This window comes from Polypterus senegalus, chromosome 2 (genome assembly GCF_016835505.1).
Source record: "Polypterus senegalus isolate Bchr_013 chromosome 2, ASM1683550v1, whole genome shotgun sequence".
In the NCBI taxonomy this organism is placed as follows: domain Eukaryota; kingdom Metazoa; phylum Chordata; class Cladistia; order Polypteriformes; family Polypteridae; genus Polypterus; species Polypterus senegalus.
In genome coordinates this window covers 116,586,192-116,612,013 of record NC_053155.1, presented here as the reverse complement: position 1 = coordinate 116,612,013, position 25,822 = coordinate 116,586,192, and the positions used below count along the sequence as shown (strand labels likewise).

The 25,822-nt window shown below is 39.8% G+C and overlaps 1 protein-coding gene across 7 annotated transcripts in view; it reads right to left on the bottom strand.

The window, feature by feature from the left end:
- Positions 1–25,822, bottom strand: part of LOC120523263 (HMG box transcription factor BBX) — a 260,159-nt gene that overhangs the window by 62,817 nt on the left and 171,520 nt on the right. For 6 of the 7 annotated variants that reach the window (XM_039744431.1, XM_039744437.1, XM_039744436.1 and 3 more), the window contains one exon: positions 6,068–6,148. In XM_039744431.1, coding sequence (XP_039600365.1) covers positions 6,068–6,148 — 81 coding nt within the window. The remainder of the gene's footprint in view (positions 1–6,067; positions 6,149–25,822) is intronic. The other variant, XM_039744435.1, reaches the window with a different exon arrangement.

The following is a 25,822-nucleotide window of genomic DNA, read 5'->3' as shown; positions in this document are numbered from 1 at the left end:
ACAGATGAAATTATACAGATGTCCCAGTGGACTATGAAGTTTGCTGATGACACTGTGATCTGCAGCGAGAGTAGGAAGCAGATCGAGGAGACACTGGAGAGGCGGAGACATGCTCTAGGGAGGAGAGGAATGAAGGTTAGTAGGAACAAGACGGAAAACATGTGTGTAAATGAGAGGCAGGTCAGTGGAATGGTAAGGATGCAGGGAGTAGAGTTGGCAAAGGTGGATGAGTTTAACACTATAATTACCAGAGATAACGAAAAAACTCGTAAATCCAACCCATCTTAAATCCCTTCGCACCTCTCCGTCAGTGTCTTTTGTCTTCTAAATGTGTCGATAAGCCCAAGCAGCAAGCAGCCTCATATACCTTCCTCCCCACCACCTCAGAACGAGCAAGAAGTTCTCCCAGTTCCTGCCTTGATTGATTATTTGGGACTGTGCTACCCAGAATTGTCAGGGGAAATAATTTGATGTTTGTTTTATGTCTACAACAATCTATGTAAGCACATTGTTAAAACAGAACCGTTTTTCATGTTTTTGTAACAAATAACAAAATGTAGACATGAACTGTATAATGTGTGAAGGCTGATGGCCAAATATCAAATAACCACTTTCACAAAAAGTGCAAGTACAATATAACAGCTTCTGTGGTGCAGCGGTAAGATCTGCTTATTTATAATCCGGAGGTTGTGAGTTTGAAACCAGCTCCCTGGCAAACTTACCATTTTGAGTAGTGAGCTGCTCTTATTGTTAATATTATACAATTAAAACATACATTTGATTTGTGTCTGTAACTGCTGGTTTAAATTTATAGTACTTGTAAAAGTTAGCATTTTTTTTCTCACTTTTATTCTCTCAGTCACGATCACGATACAACACCAAACCTCCCCCCCAGTGATCTGATGTAGTTACTTTTTATCGGAAACTGGGAATAACTGTAGATGTGAGTGGTGTTTTCAGACAACGGATCTGGAAATTCTCTGATCTGGAGGGATAAAAGCTGACACACAAATGCTGGTGAATCTGCGTTATTCGTATCTCACCATCACTTTAATTTTTTTTTATTCAGTTTTATCGAGTGTTCCTGCTCATGCTCATGCTAAATTAGTATGCGTCTTATGGTCCATGATGTCAAAGCCGTACTGATAAAAAAAACAGAGACATATATATATATGATATTTGGAATAACTCATTCTATGACCTTAATTGCACATTTTGGAAAACACTGTAGCTCTGATGTAACATTATTCATATTATTCATATTCATTCGCATGCCTTCTTGCGCTTGTAATCGGTAAGCGCATTTTATTTCTTTCAGTCTTGCCAGTGTTCACTTTTGGGTGCATAGGGGTGTTTATTTTGTACTCCAGGACATGCAGAGGAAAGAATAATACAGAGAGGTCAGTTCCGCGCTATATGCAATCATCAGATTCAAATGTTAACAGTTCCCACACACCCAAGGACCGTCCTTTCTACATGTACGATGGTGGGGGGATGATATAAGCAGGCTGCTTGGGCTTATCGACACATTTAGAAGACAAAAGACACTGACAGAGAGGTGCTAAGGGATTTAAGGTGGGCCAGATTTACGAGTTTTTTCGTAGGCTCTGGTAATCCTAGTGTTAAATACTTGGGATCAACAGTACAGAGTAACGGGGACTGTGGAAGAGAAGTGAAAAAGAGAGTGTAGGCAGGGTGGAATGGGTGGAGATGAGCGTTAGGAGCAATTTGTGACAGACATTTATCAGCAAGAGTGAAAGGGAAGGTCTACAGGACGGTAGTGAGACCAGCTATGTTATATGGTCTAGAGATGGTGACACTGACCAGAAAGCAGGAGACAGAGCTTTAGGTGGCAGAGTTAAAGATGCTAAGATTTGCATTGGGTGTGACAAGGATGGATAGGATTAGAAATGAGTACATTAGAGGGTCAACTCAGGATTGACAGAGGCGAGATTGTGTTGGTTTGGACATGTGCAGAGGAGAGATGCTGGTTATATTGGGAGAAGGATGTTAAGGATAGAGCTGCCAGGCAACACGAAAAGACGATGGCCTAAGCAAAGGTTTATGGATGTGGTGAGAGAGGACAAGCAGGTGATGGGTGTAACAGAGCAAGATGCACAGGACAGGAATAGATGGAAAACGATGATCCGCTGTGGCCACTCCTAACAGGAGCAGCCGAAAGAAGAAGAAGAAGATTTTGTTAAACATAAAAAACTAAAATAAATACTCTGCCAAATCTCTTACTTGAGTGGCACCAATCACACAATTCACCACGATTTATTTCCTAAACTTGGTTATTCCAGTATGAGGTAGGAGGACTGCATATATCAAAAAAATACCTTGTTCATGGATATAATTTTACAAAAAAGTTTTGGTAGCCTGAAGGACAAGTTGGATGTAAAATTGACTAACCCTGGTACTACTTTTATTTCAAACATGAGACAAATCTCAAGACAAACAAAAATTGTGTTTTGTAGTTTTTATAACAGCAGATCTTAGAATTTAGAAAGAGGTTCTACAATTAAAACTGCAACCACTTACTAAAATGGATAAATACTTTGAAAATGAATCTGTACAAGCATGGGCACAACAAGTCATTTTTAACATTTAATGTACAGTACGTATCACATTAAATAGTTTGGCAAGCCACTTTAACAGTTAAATGTTTCAAAACTCAACATTTGAGGGCTCTAAAAATGCAGAAGTATAATAACTTAATAATAACTAAATTACAGCTGTTTTGATACATGATTTAAGTAAACACAAGCAGAAGTAATTATAGTGGATCAGGAGATGGGAATCTAAACAAAGGACAGACAAAAATCTAAAGTGAACAGAATTTTTTTGTCAATATTCAAATCACTACTCTAAACCAAAGAAATCTGTTACTCTAAACACTGAAATCCAACCTTTATACCATTGTGACAATGACATCATGCATTACACACTTCTGGTTGTCCCAGAGTAGCAAACCACATAGAAACCATCAACAAAAGACCACAAAATGCTGACATCCACTAAGAAAATGACATTGTTTAACGACAAAAACAAGACGTGGAAAAATATTAACTTCATCAAAATGAAACCAAAATTAAAAATAAATGGTAGAAATGAATTCCACATTAAGCCAACCCCTCCCCCCCCCAAAGGAACAGCAACACATGAAAACAAAAAACGTAATACAATCATAGCAACAACCCCTCATGTGACAGTGATTTTATAGAAACCAAACAAAATACATCATTGTGTACTTTGGAATAAAAATTTCAATGACTTTTAGAAAACTATTGTGATATCTTATTCTTTATCTAAACTTGCCATTTTAATCATGTGCTACACACATGACATTTACCCACCGTATGTTGTCATACCACTGGTAAAATAAAACTAACCAAGCTGTAATATCTTTACCAATCTACCTCAGCAACTTTAGACTGAAAGGGTAAGTTGTGAAGTCTTGGCAAGAGTGCAACCAAGAATTAGGTAAGACAAAGTAACGCTGGGAATAGTTAGGCTTGTGTTGGACAGCTTGGTCTTTGTAGTTGTGATTTACATAATGTTGAGTGTTCCTGATGGGTCACCTCTTTTTTTATGCTATAGATGCAAAAACTAAACAGCTTTTGTGTTTTAGAATTAATTAATGCCAGGAAATTAGAATATGTTAAAATTTACAATACTTTTTATTGTGGATTTTCAGGGTGAATAAATAATTCCAACTAAAATTTGCAGTTAAGTAGTTAACATTTGCTCATGTTCTTTTTGAAAACCAATCTTTAAGTCACTAAAATTTATTAATTTCCCTTGTAACGCTTCTGTCATTTCATCCACTATCCATTACCTGGGAACATTACTATTATTATTAACTACACAGTCACCTATATCAAAAAGGACTTTGAAGATCATAATGCAGTACAGGGTAATGTTTTTAATCCAAAACCTAAATCAGGCACTTATCATAATGTAGTATTTCTTCAGTCTTGGTTGCTTGTCAATTCTCATTTTCAAGATAAAATTTTTTTTTTCGAGGCTCTACCAACTATGATGTCACATCCACCCACTGTCTCCAACAAATACTTTATTTGAACAGAGGTTTTCCTTTTCATTTTATGGCACATTTATTTGTTTGTTTGTTTGAATTCGACTTTTCATCTTTACCCTGAATACAAGTCTCATTTCGCCTTTGCTGCTAACAATTTAATGTATGAGGATACTTATATTTTCCAAGTATTCTCTGATTTCATTTTCTACAAATATTTAATAAATGATCACTGCTACTGTTGTTGTGGCCCCATATTTTTAGAATAAAGGGCATTAATGCAGTTACTTAAGTTATAAACATAAAAACATGCATTATATTTTATAGTACACTGTAACAGTTTTTCTTCCCTCCCATATTTGAAATAAATAAACTAGTATGGAATTCTTAAGACCATGGACAATACAACCCTAAAGCTTAAATATAAATTTACATTATATTGTGACCTTAATCATTCTAAATTATTTTGATGCTTTGTAAAACAAATTACAATATTCTACCATTAGTCCTTTAATTCCTATTTCAAATTCATAAAAATGCATTCACTGTGATTTTCTGGAGGATTCCATTATTACCTTTTGCTCATTTTCAACATTAAGTAAAAAAGTAGTTTTTCAAATGATCTGAATAATAAGAAAAATATTCATAATATTTCAAACTGAAACCAATTTGTATCTTTACACATACACTACCGTTCAAAAGTTTGGGGTCACTCAGAAATTTTCATGTTTTGTATAGAAATTGTTACTTTTTATTATCAAGATACCACTAAATTGATTTAAATATATAGCCACGGCATCAAAATATTTTATAATGGCTATTACTACTTGAAATTAATTATTTTTAATTTATTATTCACAATGTTGCAAAGCCTTGTTTTTAGTACCAATTCTTTCAGTGTTCTAATGATAAACCTCTCTAGCATGTCCTTTATAAGTCATGTTTACATGCTAATTGGTTAATAGAGAAACCTTTGTATTTGCATGCTGAAACCTGGTATTCTGTTCACTTGGGTTGCAAGGTACTAGCATTCCTAAAGTTCACTTCTGCCTTTACCATGGCCAAAATGAAACAGCTTTCACAAGAAACATGTCAGTTTATTGTTGATGCTAAGATTTTGAATGGTATTGTATATACAACTTATTATAAGGCAAACATCCCTTTAACCCTGTTATGAAGCTTGAAAGCCTTTCCCATGTGAAAAAAATATACAGTAATCCCTCGCTATATCGCACTTCGACTTTCGCGGTTTCACTCTGTCGCGGATTTTAAATGTAAGCATATCTAAATATATTTTTTGCTGGTTCGCGGATTTCTGCGGACAATGTGTCTTTTAATTTATGGTACATGCTTCCTCAGCTTGTTTGCCCAGTTGATTTCATACAAGGGACGTTATTGGCGGATGGCTTAGAAGCTACCCAATCAGAGCATGTATTACATATTACCTAATACTCCTCAATGATATAAGATATGCTTCCCGTGCGGTGCTTGATTGTTTGTTTTTCTCTCTCTCTCACCCTCTCTGAAATTCTCTGCTCCTGACAGAAGGGGTGTGAGCAGAGGGGCTGTTTGCACAGAGGCTGTTTGCCTAGAGGATATGGACGCTCCTCTACTAAATGCCGCTTTATCGCGGTGCTTTGGCATACTTAAAAGCACGTATTGATTTTTTGATTGTTTGCTTTTATCTCGCTCTCTCTATCTGACATTCTCTGCTCCTGACAGCACTCCTTTGAAGAGAAGATATGTTTGCATTCTTTTAATTGTGAGAAAGAACTGTCATCTCTGTCTTGTCATGGAGCACAGTTTAAACTTTTGACTAAAGGGTGTTATTTCAAGTCTAGAGGGCTCTAATAATGTTAACAGTGTGGGAGAGTTTATAAGGGCTTAAAATATATAAAAATGACCATACAAACATACAGTATGGTTTCTACTTCGCGGATTTTCATCTATCGTGGGGGGTTCTGGAACGCAACCCCCGTGATCGAGGAGGGATTACTGTATATTTTAACATACTCTAATATAAACACTTACCTCTGCAAATTGAAACAGAGTAGATTTTGCTGGTTGCTTTGCATTATCTGTTACTTCAGGAGATGTACTTGAGGAAATCTGCTAGATAAGGAAGACAATTGTTAGTTACTTTATACCAATTTCAGCAAACATACCTATGACTGTCTGCAACTGAATAAAGATGACTGCCATCTTTCTAAATACTAAATACAATGAAACTTGTCTTGAAATAAAAAAATAAGAAAAAAAAGAAATAAGAATTCATAAATACCCTTGAGTCACTGTGCTAGAGTAAAATCACAGTACACCTACATATACTGTTTGTTAATTGTGTCTTTTTTTACTGTTTCTTATATCTTCTTTTTATTTTTAATTTTCAATACTTTATTGTGGTTACTTTTAAAAATGTTTGGGCAAATACTTTGAAACACTAAGCTCTAGTCATGATCACATGTATGAACACTGCAACAGGCCAATGGGGAATAATTATTATCAGAATAATTTGTGTTTCTAGTCAATTTTATTCCTAAAGACAAGCTCCATGCTGATTTTGTTTGAACAATTATTGCACACTTTCTGTAAATCCAATAAACTTCATTTCACTTCTCAAATATCACTGTGTGTGTCTCCTATATGATATATTTAACTGACATTTTTTATCGTAACAACCAACGATTTATACAGGAAAATAATGACTATTAACAAGGTTGCCCAAACTTTTGCATCCCACTGTAAATAAATATGCACACACACTTTGGTCTGAACACACACTGGAATGACTATTAAGCAAGAAAAGTCAAAAGAAAGAAAAGTTACGACTTTGCTGTCACAGTCACAGTGAGGCATGATGCAAATGTATTGCTGTTGGTATGAAAGAACCTCAGTAGTATTTCTTGGCACAATTCTGCTGAATAATTCATTGGCTGAAATTACTGTGATAGTGTATCAGAGAGAGGATATCCAGCATAGTTCATAAGGGCACTCAGTTTTATTTTAATTCTCTACTTCACTGCCACCACCATGGGTTCCAGAGTGCTTCATATAACTGAGCTTGCCCTTTTAATTATCTTGTTGATTCAGTGGGCATGTCATGAAGTGATGTTACCAGCCCAGCACACAACTCCGTAGAAAATTGTACTGGCCATCACAGAGTTATAGAGGATGTGCAGGATGTCACTACCCACATTAAAGGAACACAGTCTCCTAAGGAAAATTAACCTGCTCTGCCTATCTTATATTGTTCCTCAGTTTTCAGAGACCAGTCCAACCTGTCATTAATGTGGACCCCTAAATACCTTGAATAGTGACCAGACATAGAGGCTCTTTGGTGTAGAGAACGTCAATAACCAGTTTCTTGGTTTTGCTGATGTTAAGACGCAATTCTACTTGCACCAAGAAACCTTTCCAACTGACTCCTATTTCTGTCTCATCCCCTTTATCAATACACTCCTCAATCATTTAAGAATTTCTGAAACTGACATGATTTGGGGCCTCATATATAAACGTTGCGTACACACAAAAATGTTCTAAGACAGCAACTTCTACCAATTATCCAAGAACAGTTTGGTGACAATGCCTTTTCCAGCATGATGGAGCACCATACCATAAGGCAAAAGTGATAACTAAGTGGCTCAGGGAACAAAACATCAAAATTTTGGGTCCATGGCCAGGAAACGCTCCAGATCTTAATCCCATTGAGAACTTGTGGTGAATCCTCAAAAAGGCTGGTGGACAAACACAACAGCATGTACTGTGCCTCGGTAGCGCTGCTGCCTTGCAGTTAGGAGACTCGGGTTCGCTTCCTGGGTCCTCCCTGCGTGGTGTTTGCATGTTCTCCCCGTGTCTGTGTGGGTTTCCTCCGGGCGCTCCGGTTTCCTCCCACAGTCCAAAGACATGCAGGTTAGGTGGATTGGTGATTCTAAATTGGCCTGGGTGTGTTTATGTGTGTCCTACGGTGGGTTGGCACCCTGCCCAGGATTGGTTCCTGCTTTGTGCCCTGTGTTGGCTGGGATTGGCTCCAGCAGACCCCCGTGACCCTGTATTCGGATTCAGCGGGTTAGAAAATGGATGGATGGATGTACTGTGCCTGTGTTTTAACTAGGCTGTAAAGGTGGGAAATGGGGGAAGGTATTTCACATGAAGAAAAGTAAAAAAAAAAAAAACAATTGTGTGTGCAGTGTCTGTGTCAGGTTTGGGTGGCAGAAATTCCCTCTGCGGGCCACACTGTCTGTAGATACGTAGTTTTCTTATCCATTTCCGCTGCAAAATCAGGAAGTATTGGACTCAGAACTAAGTAAACATCCAGCCATCAGCCAAACTGTTTTGCCAGCTTGGGCATACAACACCCATGAGTGTTCATTTTGAAAACCTAAGACCTGATGTACACATCTCAGAATGAGAAACAAAATAGTGTTATTCTGGGGCTTTACTTTCCCACTCATTTACCTAGAAATTAATTTGGGCTTTCCAAGCAAAGGAACCTCAACCTTTTGTTGACTTGAAATATCATTAATCCTTTACAGTTGGCGTATTTGGTAGGATGAAGTTACTCAAGCTGCTGAACCTGACAGGCATAGAGGTTATCCACAATCAACCTGCAAAGTAAGTGCTACAATTTCAACTGCCATCAGGCGGGTACCCTAACATGTCATGAATCTTAGTGTGTACAGCTTTTAGAAATTAACAGAATTCTTAGCAAAACTCTCAAAGACAATATGATGGACTACATTCTGGTGTTCCTTCTGAAGCACCATTAATTAGCTCTTTCAGCTGACAATCTTGATATATTTACTGTCTCAATTTTTGTCCAGGGAGAGTCTCCTTGCATAAAATACTGCCTGTAAAGTGTTGAAGATAAAAGCTTGACTTAATATGAAATTATTTTGTCAGAACATGTATAACATTGTCAGAAAAGCTGACAGCGTAATGTTAATTACTCAAAGAAAGTGATCCATAACAAATTGCTAAATACTTCTATTACTTCCTGGAAAAAAAGTACTGTATATACTCGCATTTAAGTTCTCCCGCAGATAAGTCTGGCTTGATTTTACCATAATTTCCTGTATTTTATAATGTCGATCATATAAGTCGAATGTGGAAAACTCACACTATTGGTCCAAGAGATTATGATATGCTAAGAGAGTAACCACGGAGCACACTGCATTCTTTTGTGATGTATTGTGCATATGTGACAACACGGTAATACCCAAACTATTCCAAAGTGATATTTGCACTGTTTAGTGTTTTTTGTATCTAACACCGTCATACACCTTTATTGTAGGAGCATCCCTTATCTGCAATGGAGCGTTCGATCAAAAGAAAATATGAAGCTAGTTTTAAATTAAAAGTCGTTGAAGTGGTGAAAGAAATTGGTAACTGCACTGCTGCAACAAAATTTGATGTGTCTGAGAAACCGGCGCGTGTTTGGAGGAAGCAAGAAGATGTAAAAAAAAAAACATAAAAAAATAAGTGTCATATTTTTGAATGGGCGTATAAGTCGGGGTCTGATTTTATGATTGATTTTTTCAAGTTTTAAGACCTGACTTATATGTGTATATAGGGTAATCACATTAAAAAATACTTTACATTTACAGGCACCAAAACAAGAAATGAATTACTGAGAAGTCAATAAATAAAAGCCTTTTAGTAAACTGCAATTGTCAGGTTTTATCTTGACAACTCGGATAGAGAATAGATGCCAGAGGTGACCTCTTAAACTCTTCATGCAACTAACACCTGTTGTGACCACATCCTGACAACCATCACTCACTACATGATGATGGAATCATAAAACAGTGGCACTCACAGGAAATAAAGATGGCATCACAATAAAGACACTAAAAAATATTCAACTTAGTGAATTTACTTTAAATGCAAAAACTAACATCAAATTCATCAGAACCCCTAAACACATGTATAAAACAAATCAACTAATGCAGGATGAGCTGCAAAAAATTATAACACCAAATGATTACAAAAACACTTTCATAGGAATATAAAGAAATGTAATAATAACACTGTTTTACTCAGATTAGCAAAGAATTTTTTGCCTCCTTAAACCTAATTCCTTATGAGCTGTATAATGGGAGTTGGCAATATTTTCTAAAACTTACACACACATTTAAACAAAAAACACAAAAGGAAGCATGCAAAAGGAAATATGATATGTACATTTTTGTTGGTGTATTCGGGTCTTAAATGTAATGTCTTTGAGTACGGGCTTGCATGTGAACTGTATGTAATGAATGAGCCCACTCTATTAATTACATATACAGGACATACTTATACAGGGTACCCAAGTGTTATATATCATTCAAAATTCACAACAATAGAATGCAAAAAATACAATGAACACATTCACTCAGTTAGCATACGTAAACAACTTTTGAAAACTGCAAATAATGTTAGAAGCACTTTTCAGATTTTTCCATGCAACAGCACATTTTAGTTTTTAGCAAAGTGCTAAAATGGCATGTAAGTACTTACATTAGACTATCCTGATCAAAACGAGTCTAAACACAATGTTGAACAAATCATTGATCATGAGATATGCTCCAAATAATACAAAACAAGTTCCCTTTTTATAGTATCAGATTAGACTTCCAGGTCTTTAACTGTGACACATACGAGCATGCTTCAAAAACATTCTACCAATGAACAGCAGACAGTGATGTCTATCTAGTGATGTATGTAAGTCTGCATATGGGTATGTGAAACCATTCCTTTCATCCCAAAGTAGGGCATTTCAAGAAGCTATGCATCTCTGAATGTTAACGCTGCCTCCAAGGACAGTCCTAAGTCCAGCTGAAAAAGGAGGAGGGTACTCACCATGCTGTGGTGACGGGAACTGGGAAATCAGAGAAAACAGGCTGGAAACCGCATGGATATGAACAAAATAAATACATCAACTAATATTACCATGTCGGGACCTGGGGTGCTGGTAAGAAGTGGACTTACGGTGAAATATTAAACTTATACAACCGAATTTGGAACTTCATATTGCTGAATGGAACGTTGGAAATGGGCACCATGTTGGCCAGAATTAAATTATTGTTCAAGAACCAGTGGCTTGCACAATTACCATCGCGGCAGTATCAGAATTACGCCTCACTGGATCTGGATTACTCAACATCGAACCACCATCGTCTGACAACCTGATGATTATTTTCTGCTCCAGCAACAATAAACACCAAGCTGGTGTCTGCTTTATGGTAGATAATTGGGTGGCTAGCAGTGTGATCTCTTTCAATTCTATATTCATTTGGCTAGCGACAATCACTATCAAAAATACAATTAAAACCCATGCCCTCTCCATCTACATGCCCACTGAGATAAGTTCAAAGGAGTCAAAGTATGACGTCTACGACCAACTTCAATGCATGCTGGACTTGATTCCCCAAAAGGAGATCATTATTCTAGCAAGCAATTTCAACGACCACATCAGCGCAGACAGATTCGCATAGGATGAAGCAATGTGAATGATAACAGACTGTGTCTTTTGTCCTTTGCCCTGTTTAACAACTTGATGGAAACAGCTTCTTTCATCATCCAGAAGCACCAACTTACGTGGAGGAACCCATCCCGTAAAGACACACTGGTTCCAGACTACATCCTGATCAACTCCAGTTTCCAATCATTGCTCCAAGACATTCAAGCAATGCGGGGACTGTGGCCCTGACCACGGTTTCCTCTGTGCCAAACTCCGGCTACGACCAAAACAAGCGAGACCAAAAACCCATCCCTCTGTCAAACAAGATTGTGCACAACTGAGGGACCCAGCCACTAGTCACTCATTCTGGATCGCTCTGTTCAAGAAGTTTGTGGTGCTTGACCCATCCGAAGATGTCAATGTAGAAGAAAAGTAGATATCATCATCGATTCTGGAATGCATCATCCCCATATGCCCATCAATACACCACTGTTCACAGCCTTGGATCTTGGACAAACAACTCGATGGAAGACAGTCAAACATGTCGATTTTCAAAGTTACCAAAGAGTTAACCAACAAATTAGACATATAACGTAAGCCAATTGTGAAGAATACTGGAACAAAATAGCAGCTGACCTCAAGGAAGCAGCATCACAGTATGAACATCGCTTCCTCATGGAGAATTCCCTGTGCAAACAGGTGCCCAGCAAGGAAATGTTATCTCTCTCCTACTATTCAACACAACAATCAATGCCATCAAGAGAAAATCATTCTCTATAAAAGCGGGAGTCCAGTACGATGATGAGAAACTTGATGTTTGCTGACGATAGCTCCTTTTTCACTAAGACAGATGTTGACGCCACCAATACAATATACTTCATTGCCCAACTCGCCAAACCGCATGGTCTGAAGACGAACACCTCAGACATCAAATAACTGACTGGTACATGAAATATACTATATCACAAAAAAAAAATTAAAAAAAAGAATTCTGATTTCCTGATTTTTTTTTAGTTTAGCAGAAGTTTCCAAGTCAAAGAATATTTAAATCTGATATACCCATTCTATCACATTTCAGAAGTTATCTGTCAGGTACTCGTGAAAAATTGACTGCCCTGTCTTTATTTTCAGAATAATGAGCCTTTATTTTGGGGTATCCCCTCTCAGATGGAAATTTGCTAAAAAATGCCCCTAGGGTGTAAGAGGTTAATAAAGACAAAGTCAACCACAACATAAACCCAAAATAATGCAAACTTTCAAGTAACTTTGTAAAATAACATACTGTACATTTCTGGTTACAGATCTGACAGTGCTGTAAAATTTAATTCACACCTGTGCAAAAAAGTGCTTATATACAGTGCAAATCAGGCACTAAACACAGGTGGGGTAACCACACTCAGCTCCTTGAATGTAATGTAAAATGAAATTCTAGTCCTTCCAAACATTTACTACATTTACATATTGCCTCCTTAGAAACACACATGTAACACAAGTACCAACGCTCTTAAGTCAGAGATTGTAATGTGATTATAAGAATTTAAACTGTAACACATTATACTACTTCATTCCTGAGAAATATTAATAAAGTAATATATTTCTAAGCTATAAAGCTTTTTAATGCTTTATTCCCAACTTTGTAAACTGTTAAGTGACCCAGGTTTTCAACTTATTGGATCAGGCAGTGAAATTATTTCAGTGGAGCGTCTTCTCAAGTGTGCACTTAATAGAAATGGTCACATCTTATGGGTTCTTAAATGTAAAGCTCCAAAAAGGCTGCAATTAAAACTGAAGTAGTTCACAAGACTGCAAAATGTCATCATAGTAAATTCCAGCAACAGCCATTAACATGAGGTGGCATCTTCAATGCTACTAAAACAATAACAATAGGAATCTTCAGGCTTTACATTTAATCTAGGGAGCAAAAACACTACATTGCACTTTTGTAGTATGTATTTCATCCAAAACTTAGTTTCCTTAGCTTTACATGTATTTGGTCATTTGTATACTACACTTGCACCTGTAAAGCTGTATCAGTTATGAGTATGAAGATGTCTACATTCACAGAGGTATGAGAGTAAGGACGTGACCCATCACTGGAGCTGCTTACTCTTGAACATGCTATATACAATTGCCCATAAGTGAAACATTCCCGCATAAGATCAATTACTGCTTTTCCTATTTACTTGGCTTTTGTTGACGGTTAATTGCAAAACACAATTTTACAGGATGGTGTTTTCTTTTGAATTGATATGGGGAATCAGCAAGCAATAATGTAAAATCTGAGTTTATATCATTACAATTATTAGATGTTTGGAAGTAAATTTGCTTACATAGTCAGTCAACTACAGTACTTCTTTTTGTGTTTTTCACAAATTGCATGGGGTCCCAAGCAGTGCTTGCGGTGCATATACGTAACATCCAGTACCTTTGTGGTACACAAATGTATTGACATAATAAGTGAAGAGTGTGGAGAGGTAGCATTGAGAGTCATAATACAAATTCCATGGCTTTCTTGCCAAATTCAAACACCACCATTTAAGACCAATTCTGGGGTAACGTTCAATTTAAACACCACGATCAAGGGTGGGAAATCGGAGAATCCCCTTTGAAGTTACCAATCCGGTGTCCAGGGGCTGAAGGTAGACAGAACCGAGGGAATAACCATGATGAAAACTGGTACACTAGAAAACACTTCCTGTACACATCTAAGAGTGCCAGTAATCAAAAGCAAAAATTGAGAAGTACCAGACCACTTCAAGCACTGATACAAAGATTTCCAGAAAGCCAAAAGGTGGAGCTACCCCGTTTAAAGTAAGCAGTCGCACATGTACATGTAAACGATTTCAGTAGTATGGGGTGGGGGTCCCTTTTCAAAGTCTGTAAATGTGAATGTATATTACAGTGTAGTAATATTGACCAGGGGCTACATTGAATATGATGGACAAAAGGATCAGGTGCTTACTTCTATTGTCATGTATATAACTAAGAAAAAAATCAGGTGCTGGACACAATAGATCAGGGGCTTACGCCTTTGAAGCCTGTACCTGAAGCAACACCTACTCGCAGCCACAGTGCCTGGTACTGGCACTCGAGGTATAGTGTGCTTAACCTTCACATCTTCCTTGAACTTCCATAAACTTTTTCCCTGCATTTCACACCTGACTGTAAGATGATCACATGTCTTTTTCTCCAGTCCAGAAGACTACCTCTTCTTCTTGTATGCATTGGTGCATTCTCAGTGCAGCACAGAACATGTTAAGCTAGCATAATATTAATATTAATATATTATAAATTATTTATTTATTGACATCTTTTCAGTTTATACAATGTGATTGCTTCCTGCAACTGTGGCAGGGGCAATGCAAACAATAAACAGAATAATGGGCTGAATTTTCACAGCACAAAGTCCTAAATGTACAATGGCTACAATCCTCCAAAAACATAAAAATAAAATTAAACTTGTTTCAGATAATCCATGCTGTAAATTAATAGCACGAGAAGGTTGAAGGCTACTACAATAGGTTTCTCATTCTGGATGGGACTGGATACCTGGAGTACACCTATAATGGAAGAACAATGAGTTTAGTCTTCCAATTTTCTAGTAGGAAGGAGCTTTGTTATTTCCAGGCAGTTTCCTGTCTTTATAAAAAATTCTGTGGAATGTACCTGTAGTTGGTACACTCTCCATACAAGTTATAGGCTTGGCATTCAGCACGAGGTGCTTTTTGGTCAAATTGCGTAATACTGAAAAGCACCTCTGAGGGGTGGATTATAAGGGTCTTCCTAATCTCAGTTATGTCAAGTTTTTACAGAGCCTATAAAAAGAATCCTTGAAATCATTCACATTTTATTGTTACAAAAAAATAACACCAAAACAAAACAAAGCAACAAAATAAATGCCAACAATCACAGTGGATTTATTTATTTTTTAAACTGGTCAGCATGAATAGACTCTTAAAAGTTAAAGAGAAAACAGATCTCTGCAAAGTGTTTTAAATCACAAATAAAAAATATTAAATAATTGATTGCCTATGTTTTCAGCACTTTTAATATGACATATCTAAATAACTGAAGTAGCCAAATTTTTTAAGAATCACATTTTTAGTTAAAAGGAGATGATCTGTCTGTAGTCAAGGTGTATCAATTTACAGTAGTATAGATGCACTTGTACTTAGAAGGTCCAATTTGAGGCGAGTCAGTACCATGGTTTAACCCACATACAAAATGAAGACAGAAAGCTACTAGCAACTCCTCAGAAAGACGACTGAAATTAAAAAGTTAGACAATGTAATATAAGGGAATACACTATTTAGGTCATTGAATATCACATTAAATCCAGTTAAATCAATCAATAAGAAATTGAAAGAGTATGGTACAGCTGTAAATTTGTTCAGAGCAGTATATCCACAAAAAACTGAGTGATTGTGCAAGAAGATGAGCAGTGAGGAATGCCACCAAGAGAACCATGATAACTTGTAAAGGATTTACAAGCTACAGTGAAAAAACAGACCTGTTTCGCAGGTACTTCCCCCAGTTGCAGCTTTATGACAGAGTAACATGAGAAAAAAAAACACATGACACATCAACTAGAGTTTGACAGTAGGCACATGGGATACTCTAAAGACAGCTGTAAGAAAATCATCCTTTTGATGAGACTAAAATTGAGCCTATTGGCCATCAGACTAAATGCCCCATTTGGTGTAAGAAAAACACTGCATTTTATTAAAAACACACCGTCCCTACTGTGAAGCATAGTGGTGTCAGCATCATGCTGAGACTGCAGCAGGAAGGAAAACCTGATGCAGTCTACAGGAAACCTACACCTTGGGAGACTGGTTTCCATCAATAAAACAACCCCAAGAATGAAGCCAAAGGTACACAATAATGGTGTAAAAACAACACTGTTAATGTCTTGGGAGTGGCCAGGTCAAAGTCCAGATCTCACTCTAATTGAGAATCTGTTCCTGGACTTGAAATAGGTTAACTCATTATCCCCATACAATCTGACAGAGCTTGAAAGGTCTGGCAGAAAAAAAGAGGAAAAATTGCCATGCCCAGATGTGCAAAGCTGATTCACTCAGACTCAAGGATGGAATTGCTGCCAATGGCACATCTATAGTGGGATGGAAAAGTTTGGGCAACCTTGTTAATAGTCATTATTCACTAAGGCAAGACAACCATGGAAAGCACCCCGGAAGGGGCGTGGATTCACTAAGCCGCCGACAAGTGAGACACCTATAGCGCACGCAGGAAGGAGCCACGCCCACCAACTCCAAGACCATTGGATACAACGACAACTCACAGAGCCACGCCCACCAACTTGGACGCGACGACACAGAAAAACCGGCGTCATTTATATTCGTCTGTTGTAGAGGTCACATGCTGCTCCGACCCACGTTGACTGTTAATAGAGGCATGTTTCTCGCGGAGGTGAATCGCCATATGCAGCGTGTAAAACTGCTTGCGAGGGGTATCCCATGGGATCCTTAAAACATTCCTTTACAACTGAGGTTAAAACACAATGAAGTGAGCAGTCTTTAAAAAACGACTTTTCGGTTACGACGCACGACCGCATGCACCATAGCAAACTGTTTTACACGCTACATGCAGCAATTCGCATCCATGTGTCTTCTTAGATGCTCTTGCACTTTGTTCACACCCCCTCCCACCTCGCTACCACCATGGTCGGGTGTCTTGGTGGATTATATATAGAAAGGCAGCCAAAACCGCACAGAGCAATGAAAAGTCTACGTGAGTCACAGGTGCATCTGGACTGTACAAAGACGACAACGACTCGAATGACGAGTTGGAGGTGAGCACATGAGCAGGCAGTGCATACTGAACGAGAAATCAGCAGACAAGCATGACGGAGGGAGCGGAGTTGATGTCCTTCTCCTCTCCTCCCGTTCCACCCTCCGCGCCTGAGCGCCGCACGGACGATTGTGTGTTGGTTCATTCCGTGCATTGGTTAAAACCCAATGAAGGAAGCAGTCTTTAAAAACCAATAAGCCCTGTGCCTCTGTTTCATTACCATCTCACCTGCTTCACCAATGCAGGCCCCGCAACAGCCAACCGGGTAACCAAAGTCTTTGGGTTCAGGGGGGAGTATGGTTACAAAGCTGAAACTTAAAAGAATTGACGGAAGGGCACCACCAGGTGTGGAGCCTTTCGCTTCATTTGACTCAACACAGGAAACCTCACCCGGCCCGGACACGGAAAGGATTGACAGATTGATAGCTCTTTCTCAATTCTGTGGGAGGTGGTGCATGGCAGTTCTTAGTTGGTGGAGCGATTTGGCTGGGTTAATTCCGAAAACGAAAGAGACTCCGCCTGCTAAATAGTTACACGACATAACAGCGGTCGGCGTCCAAATTCTTAGAGGGACAAGTGGCTTTCAGCCACGTGAGATTGAGCATTAACAGGTCTGTGATGCACTTGTATGTCCGGTACTGCACGTGTGCTACACTGAATGGATCAACATGTGTCTAATCGGCACTGGGAGGCGTGGGTAAGCCGTTGAACCCCATTCGTGATGGAGACCGGGTCTTGAAATTGTTCCCCACAAACGAGAAATCCCCAGTACGTGCGGGTCATACGCTCGCACTGATTTAGTCCCTGCCCTTTGTAAACCCCACCCCCCATACATGGTCGGGTGACTTGGTGGATTATATATAAAAAGGTAGCTGGAACCGCAAAGAACAATGAAAAGTCGACGTGGAAACCGACTGAGGCGGTGTTTGGAAAATTAACAGTCAACGTGACTCACAGGTGCGTGTGGACTGTACACAGGCAGCGACTCAGGTAGGGAGTTGGGGGCGGGCACATAAGCGGGCAGTGCGTACTGAACGAGCGCCGTTCAACCCCATCCTTCGCTGTGGAAGGAGAAGGCACGATGGCGCTCCTCCGGTTTTCAGTCACGGACAATTGTATGTTGGTTTGTAGCGTGCATTTTTGCAATGTTACTTTTCTTGGTGGTTTATTAAATTACGGATTTTTCAAATGTTTATTTTTTCCTCTGTGCTTAAAAATCATTTAAAAAGCGGCCTGATTATTCGGCGTATGCTACGCCGCGGGTTGGCTAGTAGTTATTATTTTCCTGCATAAATCGTTCGTTGTTACGATAAAAAATGTCAGTTAAATATATCATACAGGAGACACACACAGTGATATTTGAGAAGTGAAATTTACAGAATTTGGATTTACAGAAAGTGTGCAATAATTGTTCAAACAAAATCAGGCAGGTGCATAAATTTGGGCACCACAAAAAAGAAATGAAATCAATATTTAGTAGATCCGCCTTTTGCAGAAATTACAGCCTTTAAACGCTTCCTGTAGGTTCCAATGAGAGTTTGGATTGTGGTTGAAGGTATTTTGGACCATTCCTCTTTACAAAACATCTCTAGTTCATTCAGGTTTGATGGCTTCTGAGCATGGACAGCTCTCTTTAACTCACACCACAGATTTTCAATTATATTCAGGTCTGGGGACTGAGATGGCCATTCCAGAACGTTGTACTTGTTCCTCTGCATGAATGCCTTAGTGGATTTGAAAGATCCAGCCCCGGCGCAGCTTCAGCCTTGTCACTGATTCCTGGACATTTGTCTCCAGAATCTGCTGATACTAAGTGGAATCCATGCGGCCCTCAACTTTGACAAGATTCCCAGTCCCTGCACTGGCCACACAGCATGATGGAACCACCACCATATTTTACTGTAGGTAGCAGGTGTTTTTCTTGGAATGCTGTGTTCTTTTTCCTTCATGCATAATGCCCCTTGTTATGCCCAAATAACTCAATTTTAGTTTCATCAGTCCACAGCACCTTATTCCAAAATGAAGCTGGCTTGTCCAAATGTGCTTGAGCATACCTCAAGCGGCTCTGTTTGTGCTGTGGGCGGAGAAAAGGCTTCCTCTGCATCACTCTCGCATACAGCATCTCCTTGTGTAAAGTGCGCCGAATGCTTGAACGATGCACAGTGATTCCATCTGCTGCAAGATGATGTTGTACGTCTTTGGTGCTGGTCTGTGGGTTGACTCTGACTGTTCTCACCATTCGTCGCTTCTGTCTATCCGAAATGTTTCTCGGTCTGCCACTTCGAGCCTTAACTTGAACTGAGCCTGTGGTTTTCCATTTCCTCAATATGTTCCTAACTGTGGAAACAGACAGCTTAAATCTCTGGGACAGCTTTCTGTATCCTTCCCCTAAACCATGATGGTGAACAATCTTTGTCTTCAGGTCATTTGAGAGTTGTTTTGTGACCCCCATGTTGCTACTCTTCAGAGAAAATTAAAGGAGGAGGGAAACCCCCTTAAATACTCTTTCTCATTATAGGATTCACCTGTGTATGTAGGTCAGGGGTCACTGAGCTTACCAAGCCAATTTGAGTTCCAATAATTAGTTCTAAAAGTTTTGGAATCAATAAAATGACAACGGTGCCCAAATTTATGCACCTGCCTGATTTTGTTTGAACAATTATTGCGCACTTTCTGTAAATCCAATAAACTTCATTTCACTTCTCAAATATCACTGTGTGTGTCTCCTTTATGATATATTTAAATGACATTTTTTATCGTAACAACCAACGATTTATACAGGAAAATAATGACTATTAACAAGGTTGCCCAAACTTTTGCATCCCACTGTACTATACACTGATTTGGATGAGATGAATACTTATGTAATCACTTTGCAAAGATCAGTTTTCACTTTGACATTATAGTCTTTTCTGTTGATCAATGTCAAAAAGCAAATTAAATTCAATGTGATTCAATGTTGTATAATAATATTATGTGCAAACGTCTTAGGGGTGAATACTTTCTTTAGGTACTGTAAATATAAGATTGGACAAGAGTAGAAGGAGGAGGAAAGAAACAGCAAGATCAGAGAATGATAGAAATAATAATGAAGTTACGAACTATATGGTTATTTGATAACAAATTTGTTACTCAGACCAAAAAGTAAGCAATATTATGTGTATGTTACCCTATTTTATTTCCCGGCTGCAAAATAATACTGTTCTTTTGCCTTAACACTAAAATCCCTAAAGCCTATGAAAAAACTCTTAATCCCGGGCCACCTTAAATTCCTTCACACCTTTCTATCAGCATCATTTGTTTTGCAAATGTGTCGATCAGCACAAGCAGCAAGTAGCCTGCTATCCCATCCCCTCGACCCCGCAAAAATTCTCAGAACTGAGGTCTCTTTATCTGGCAGTGAGGTGCCTGGAGTTGTACAAGTGCATCCATAAAGTATTCACATCGCATCACTTTTTCCACATTTTGTTATGTTACAGCCTTATTTCAAAATGGATTAAATTCATTTTTTTCCACAGAATTCTACACACAACACCCCATAATGATAATGTGAAAAATGTTTACTTGAGAATTTTGCAAATTTATTAAAAATAAAAAAACTGAGAAAGCACATGTACATAAGTATTCACAGCCTTTGCCATGAAGCTCAACATTGAGCTCAGGTGCATCCTGTTTCCCCTGATCATCCTTGAGATGTTTCTGCAGCTTAACTGGAGTCCAACTATTGTAAATTCAGTTGATCGGACATGATTTGGAAAGGCACACACCTGTCTATATAAGGTCCCACAGTTGACACTTCATTTCAGAGCACAAACCAAGCATGAAGTCAAAGGACTTGTCTGTAGACCTCCGAGACAGGATTGTCTGGAGGCACAAATCTGGGGAAAGTTACAGAAAAAATTCTGCTGCTTTGAAGTTCCCAATGAGCACAGTGGCCTCCATCATCCATAAGTGGAAGAAGTTTGAAACCACCAGGACTCTTCCTAGAGCTGGCCAGTCATCTAAACTGAGCGATCGGGGAAGAAGGGCCTTAGTCAGGGAGGTGACCTAGAACCCGATAGTCACTCTATCAGAGCTCCAGAGGTCCTCTGTGGAGAGAGGAGAACCTTCCCGAAGGACAACCATCTCTGCAGCAATCCACCAATCAGGCCTGTATGGTAGAGTGGCCAGACGGAAGCCACTCCTTAGTAAAAGGCACATGGCAGCCCACCTGGAGTTTGCCAAAAGGCACCTGAAGAACTCTAAGACCATGAGAAACAAAATTCTCTGGTCTGATGAGACAAAGATTGAACTCTTTGGTGTGAATGCCAGGTGTCACATTTGGAGGAAACCAGGCACCGCTCATCACCAGGCCAATACCATACCTACAGTGAAGCATGGTGGTGGCAGCATCATGCTGTGGGGATGTTTTTCAGTGGCAGGAACTGGGAGACTAGTCAGGATAAAGGGAAAGATGACTGCAGCCATGTACAGAGACATCCTGGATGAAACCTGCTCCAGAGGCTCTTGACCTCAGACTGGGGCGACGGTTCATCTTTCAGCAGGACAACGACCCTAAGTACACAGCCAAGATATCAAAGAAGTGGCTTTAGGACAACTCTATGAATGTCCTTGAGTGGCCCAGCCCGAGCCCAGACTTGAATCCGATTGAACATCCCTGGAGAGATCTTAAAATGGCTGTGCACTGACGCTTCCCATCCAACCTGATGGAGCTTGAGAGGTGCTGCAAAAATGAATGTGCGAAACTGGCCAAGGATAGGTGTTCCAAGCTTGTGGTATCATATTCAAAAAGACTTGAGGCTGTAATTGCTGCCAAAGGTGCATCGACAAAGTATTGTGCAAAGGCTGTGAATACTTATGTACATGTGATTTCTCAGTTTTTTTATTTTTAATAAATTTGCAAAAACCTCAAGTAAACTTTTTTCACGTTGTCATTATGGAGTGTTGTGTGTAGAATTCTGAGGAGAAAAATGAATTTAATCCATTTTGGAATAAGGCTGTAACATAACAAAATGTGGAAAAAGTGATGCGCTGTGAATACTTTCCGGATGCACTGTAGGCTAAATAATACATTGTTATTTGGAATACATACGTACATTTCATGTGTGTTCCATGTCTACAATGATCTGTGTAAGTGTAGGTTGACAGGAACTGCTGAGCACATAGCTAAAACAGAAACATTTTCCATGTTATACTAATAATGATCTCATTTCAGGCGCCGCATCCGAGTGGCAGCCTTTCCAGCAGCTCCGTGTATGACTTTATCTTTTTACCTTTTTTTTTTCTTCTCTATTTCACTGATCACTTCTACCACTTTCTTTTATGTGAAATTGCTCCCTGGACACTTTCTACTATTTTTACTACTTGATATGGATTTTTACACTCTGAGACTCGCCTATTCAAGTAGTCAACTTAAAGCACTGAGAAGAAATGCTCATGCCGGTGTGGTTCCTTATTTACCTGACGAGGTAAGAAGACAATATCGGGGCAGCCGAGCCGGCGCAAAGATAAAAGATAAAATAAAAGCCAGGCAACTTGAGAGAAAATGGTGTTATAAGCCGTCGGTGCCTTCTGTGATCCTGGGAAATGTGAACTCACTATCAAATAAGATCGACGAATTGGCTGTGCTGGTGAAAAATGTCAGAACCTACAGAGAATGCAGCTTGCTGTGTTTTAGTGAAACGTGGCTAACAACTACCATCCCAGATGCTAACGTGGTGCTACCGGGTTTAGCACAGTTAGAGCTGACAGAAACGCAAGTACCTACGGGAAGAAGAAAGGAGGAGGACTCGCTCTCTATGTCAATACGAAGTGGTGCAGCTCAGGACATGTAAACGTTAAAATCTCCACTTGCTGCAGGGACATCGAACTGTTGGCCGTAAGTTTGTGTCACTATTATTTGCCCAGAGAGTTTGGACACGTGATTGTTGTTATTGTTTACATCCCCCCTCAAGCGAACGCGGAGATAGCGAGTGACATCATCCATTCCAAAGTTGCTAAGTTACAAACGCAGCACCCTGAGGCACTTGTGCTAATCTCTGGAGACTTTAACCATGTAACGCTGGACAAAACATTACCTGCCTTCTCCCAGTATGTGGATTGTAACACCGGGAAATAGGACTATCGACCTACTGTATGCAAGCGTTAAAGACGCATACAGCACCACCCGCTGCCTGCGCTTGGGAAAGCGGATCATAACCTGGTTCTGCTTCAGCCTCACTACAAACCAAGAGTGAAGGCGCTACCTACAACCACACATCATTCAGGAAGTGGTCCCTGAGGCAGAGCAGGCTCTGAGAGACTGCTTTGGAACTACAGACTGGGATATGCTGGGTCAAATAGTGAGAACATTGAAGAGGCTGTTGAATGCACAACTGATTACATCAACTTCTGTATGGACATTGTAGTTCCAGTAAGAACAGTACGCTGCTATGCTAACAACAAGCCATGGATTACAAGTGACATCAAGGGCCTTTTGAACCAGAAGAAAAGGGCTTTTAAAGGTGGTGATCAGCATGAGCTCAAGCGCGTGCAGAAGGAACTCGGAGTCCAGCTCAGGGTCGCGAAAGAGCAGTACAGGAGAAAGCTGGAGCAGAAGTTGCAGAATAACAGCATGAAGGAAGTGTGGGATGGGATGAAGATTATCACTGGCTGCAGCTCAAGCGGGTGCCACCATCGAGAGAGCGTGGAGAGAGCAAACCAAATGAACAACTTCTTTAATAGGTTTGATCACCTTAACCTCTCACCTCGAAGTACTGCATCATCCAACCATCCTTCTGCTGATACCAGCATAGGTGAGACATCCCCACCCACAATTACAGCAGCCCATGTGAGCAGAGAGCTGAAAGACTTTGTGCCAGCAAAGCAGCGGGTCCAGATGGTGTATCGCCACGACTGCTGAAGGCCTGTGCATTGGAACTGGGAGTCCTCTACAGCATCTTCAACCTAAGCCTGGAACAGGGGAGAGTCCCAAGGCTTTGGAAAACATCTTGTATCACCCCAGTCCCAAAGGTATCACGTCCTAGTGAGCTGAATGACTTCCGGCCTGTTGCTCTGACGTCACATCTGATGAAGACCATGGAGCGGCTGCTGCTTCACCACCTGAGGCCACAGGTCCGCCAGTCCCTCGACCCTCTGCAGTTCGCATACCAGGAGAAGGTGGGAGCGGAGGATGCCATCATCTATATGCTACACGATCCCTCTCCCACTTGGACAGAGGCAGTGGTGCTGTAAGAATTATGTTTTGGACTTCTCTTGCGCCTTCAACACCATCCAACCTCTGCTCCTTAGAGACAAGCTGACTGAGATGGGAGTAGACTCACACCTGGTGGTATGGATCATGGACTATCTTACAGACAGACCTGCAGGTCTGACATTGTGGTCAGCAACACAGGAGCACCGCAGGGGACTGTACTTTCTCCGGTCCTGTTCAATCTATATACATCAGACTTCCAATATGACTCGGAGTCCTGCCAAGCGCAAAAGTTCGCTGATGACACTGCTATTGTGGGCTGCATCAGGAGTGGGCAGAAGGAGGAGTACAGGAAGCTAATCAAAGACTTTGTTAAATGGTGCAACTCAAACCACTTACACCTTAACACCAGCAAGACCAAGGAGCTGGTGGTGGATTTTAGGAGGCCCAGGCCCCTCATGGACCCTGTGATCATCAGAGGTGACTGTGTGCAGAGGGTGCAGACCTATAAATATCTGGGAGTGCAGCTAGATGACAAATTGGACTGTCAATACTAATGCTCTGTGTAAGAAAGGTCAGAGCCAACTATACTTTCTTAGAAGGTTGGCGTCCTTCAACATCTGCAGTAAGATGCTGCAGATGTTCTACCAGACGGTTGTGGCGAGTGCCCTCTTCTACGCGGTGGTGTGCTGGGGAGGCAGCATAAAGATGAAAGACGCCTCACGCCTGGACAAACTTGTTAAGAAGGCAGGCTCTATTGTAGGAGTTAAACTGGACAGTTTAATATCTGTGGCAGAGAGACAGGCATTAAGCAGACTCCTGTCAATCATGAAGAATCCACTGCATCCACTGAACAGTGTCATTTCTAGTCAGAGGAGTAGCTTCAGTGACAGACTTTTGTCACTGTCTATGTAATCTATCTAATGACGTGAAGTTATAATGTATGAAGACTTTAGTTGAAATATCAAATAAACATTTGCTCTTTTATTCAAGAATATAACCAAAGAAAAAAAACATTCAATTTACATGTTGCTGTCAATGAGTTAAAAACCCAAACTCAAATATCAATTGACAGGAAATGGATATAAATTCTTGAATGGTGCAGAGGTAAGAGCTGCTGCCTTATAACCCAAAGGTACTGGGTGCTCCACGTTTTGAGTAGTGAGCTGCTATTATTATTAGAATTATTACTATAATATAATAAAAACATACATTTGATTTGAGCCTGTAACACCCAGTGTAAATTTTGGTTACTTGTACAAGTTAGTGCTTGTTTTTTTAGTATTCAGTTTTAGTCTGTCAGTGACATTCACGTGGTACAACGATCTTGCCCCTCCCTCCCTGA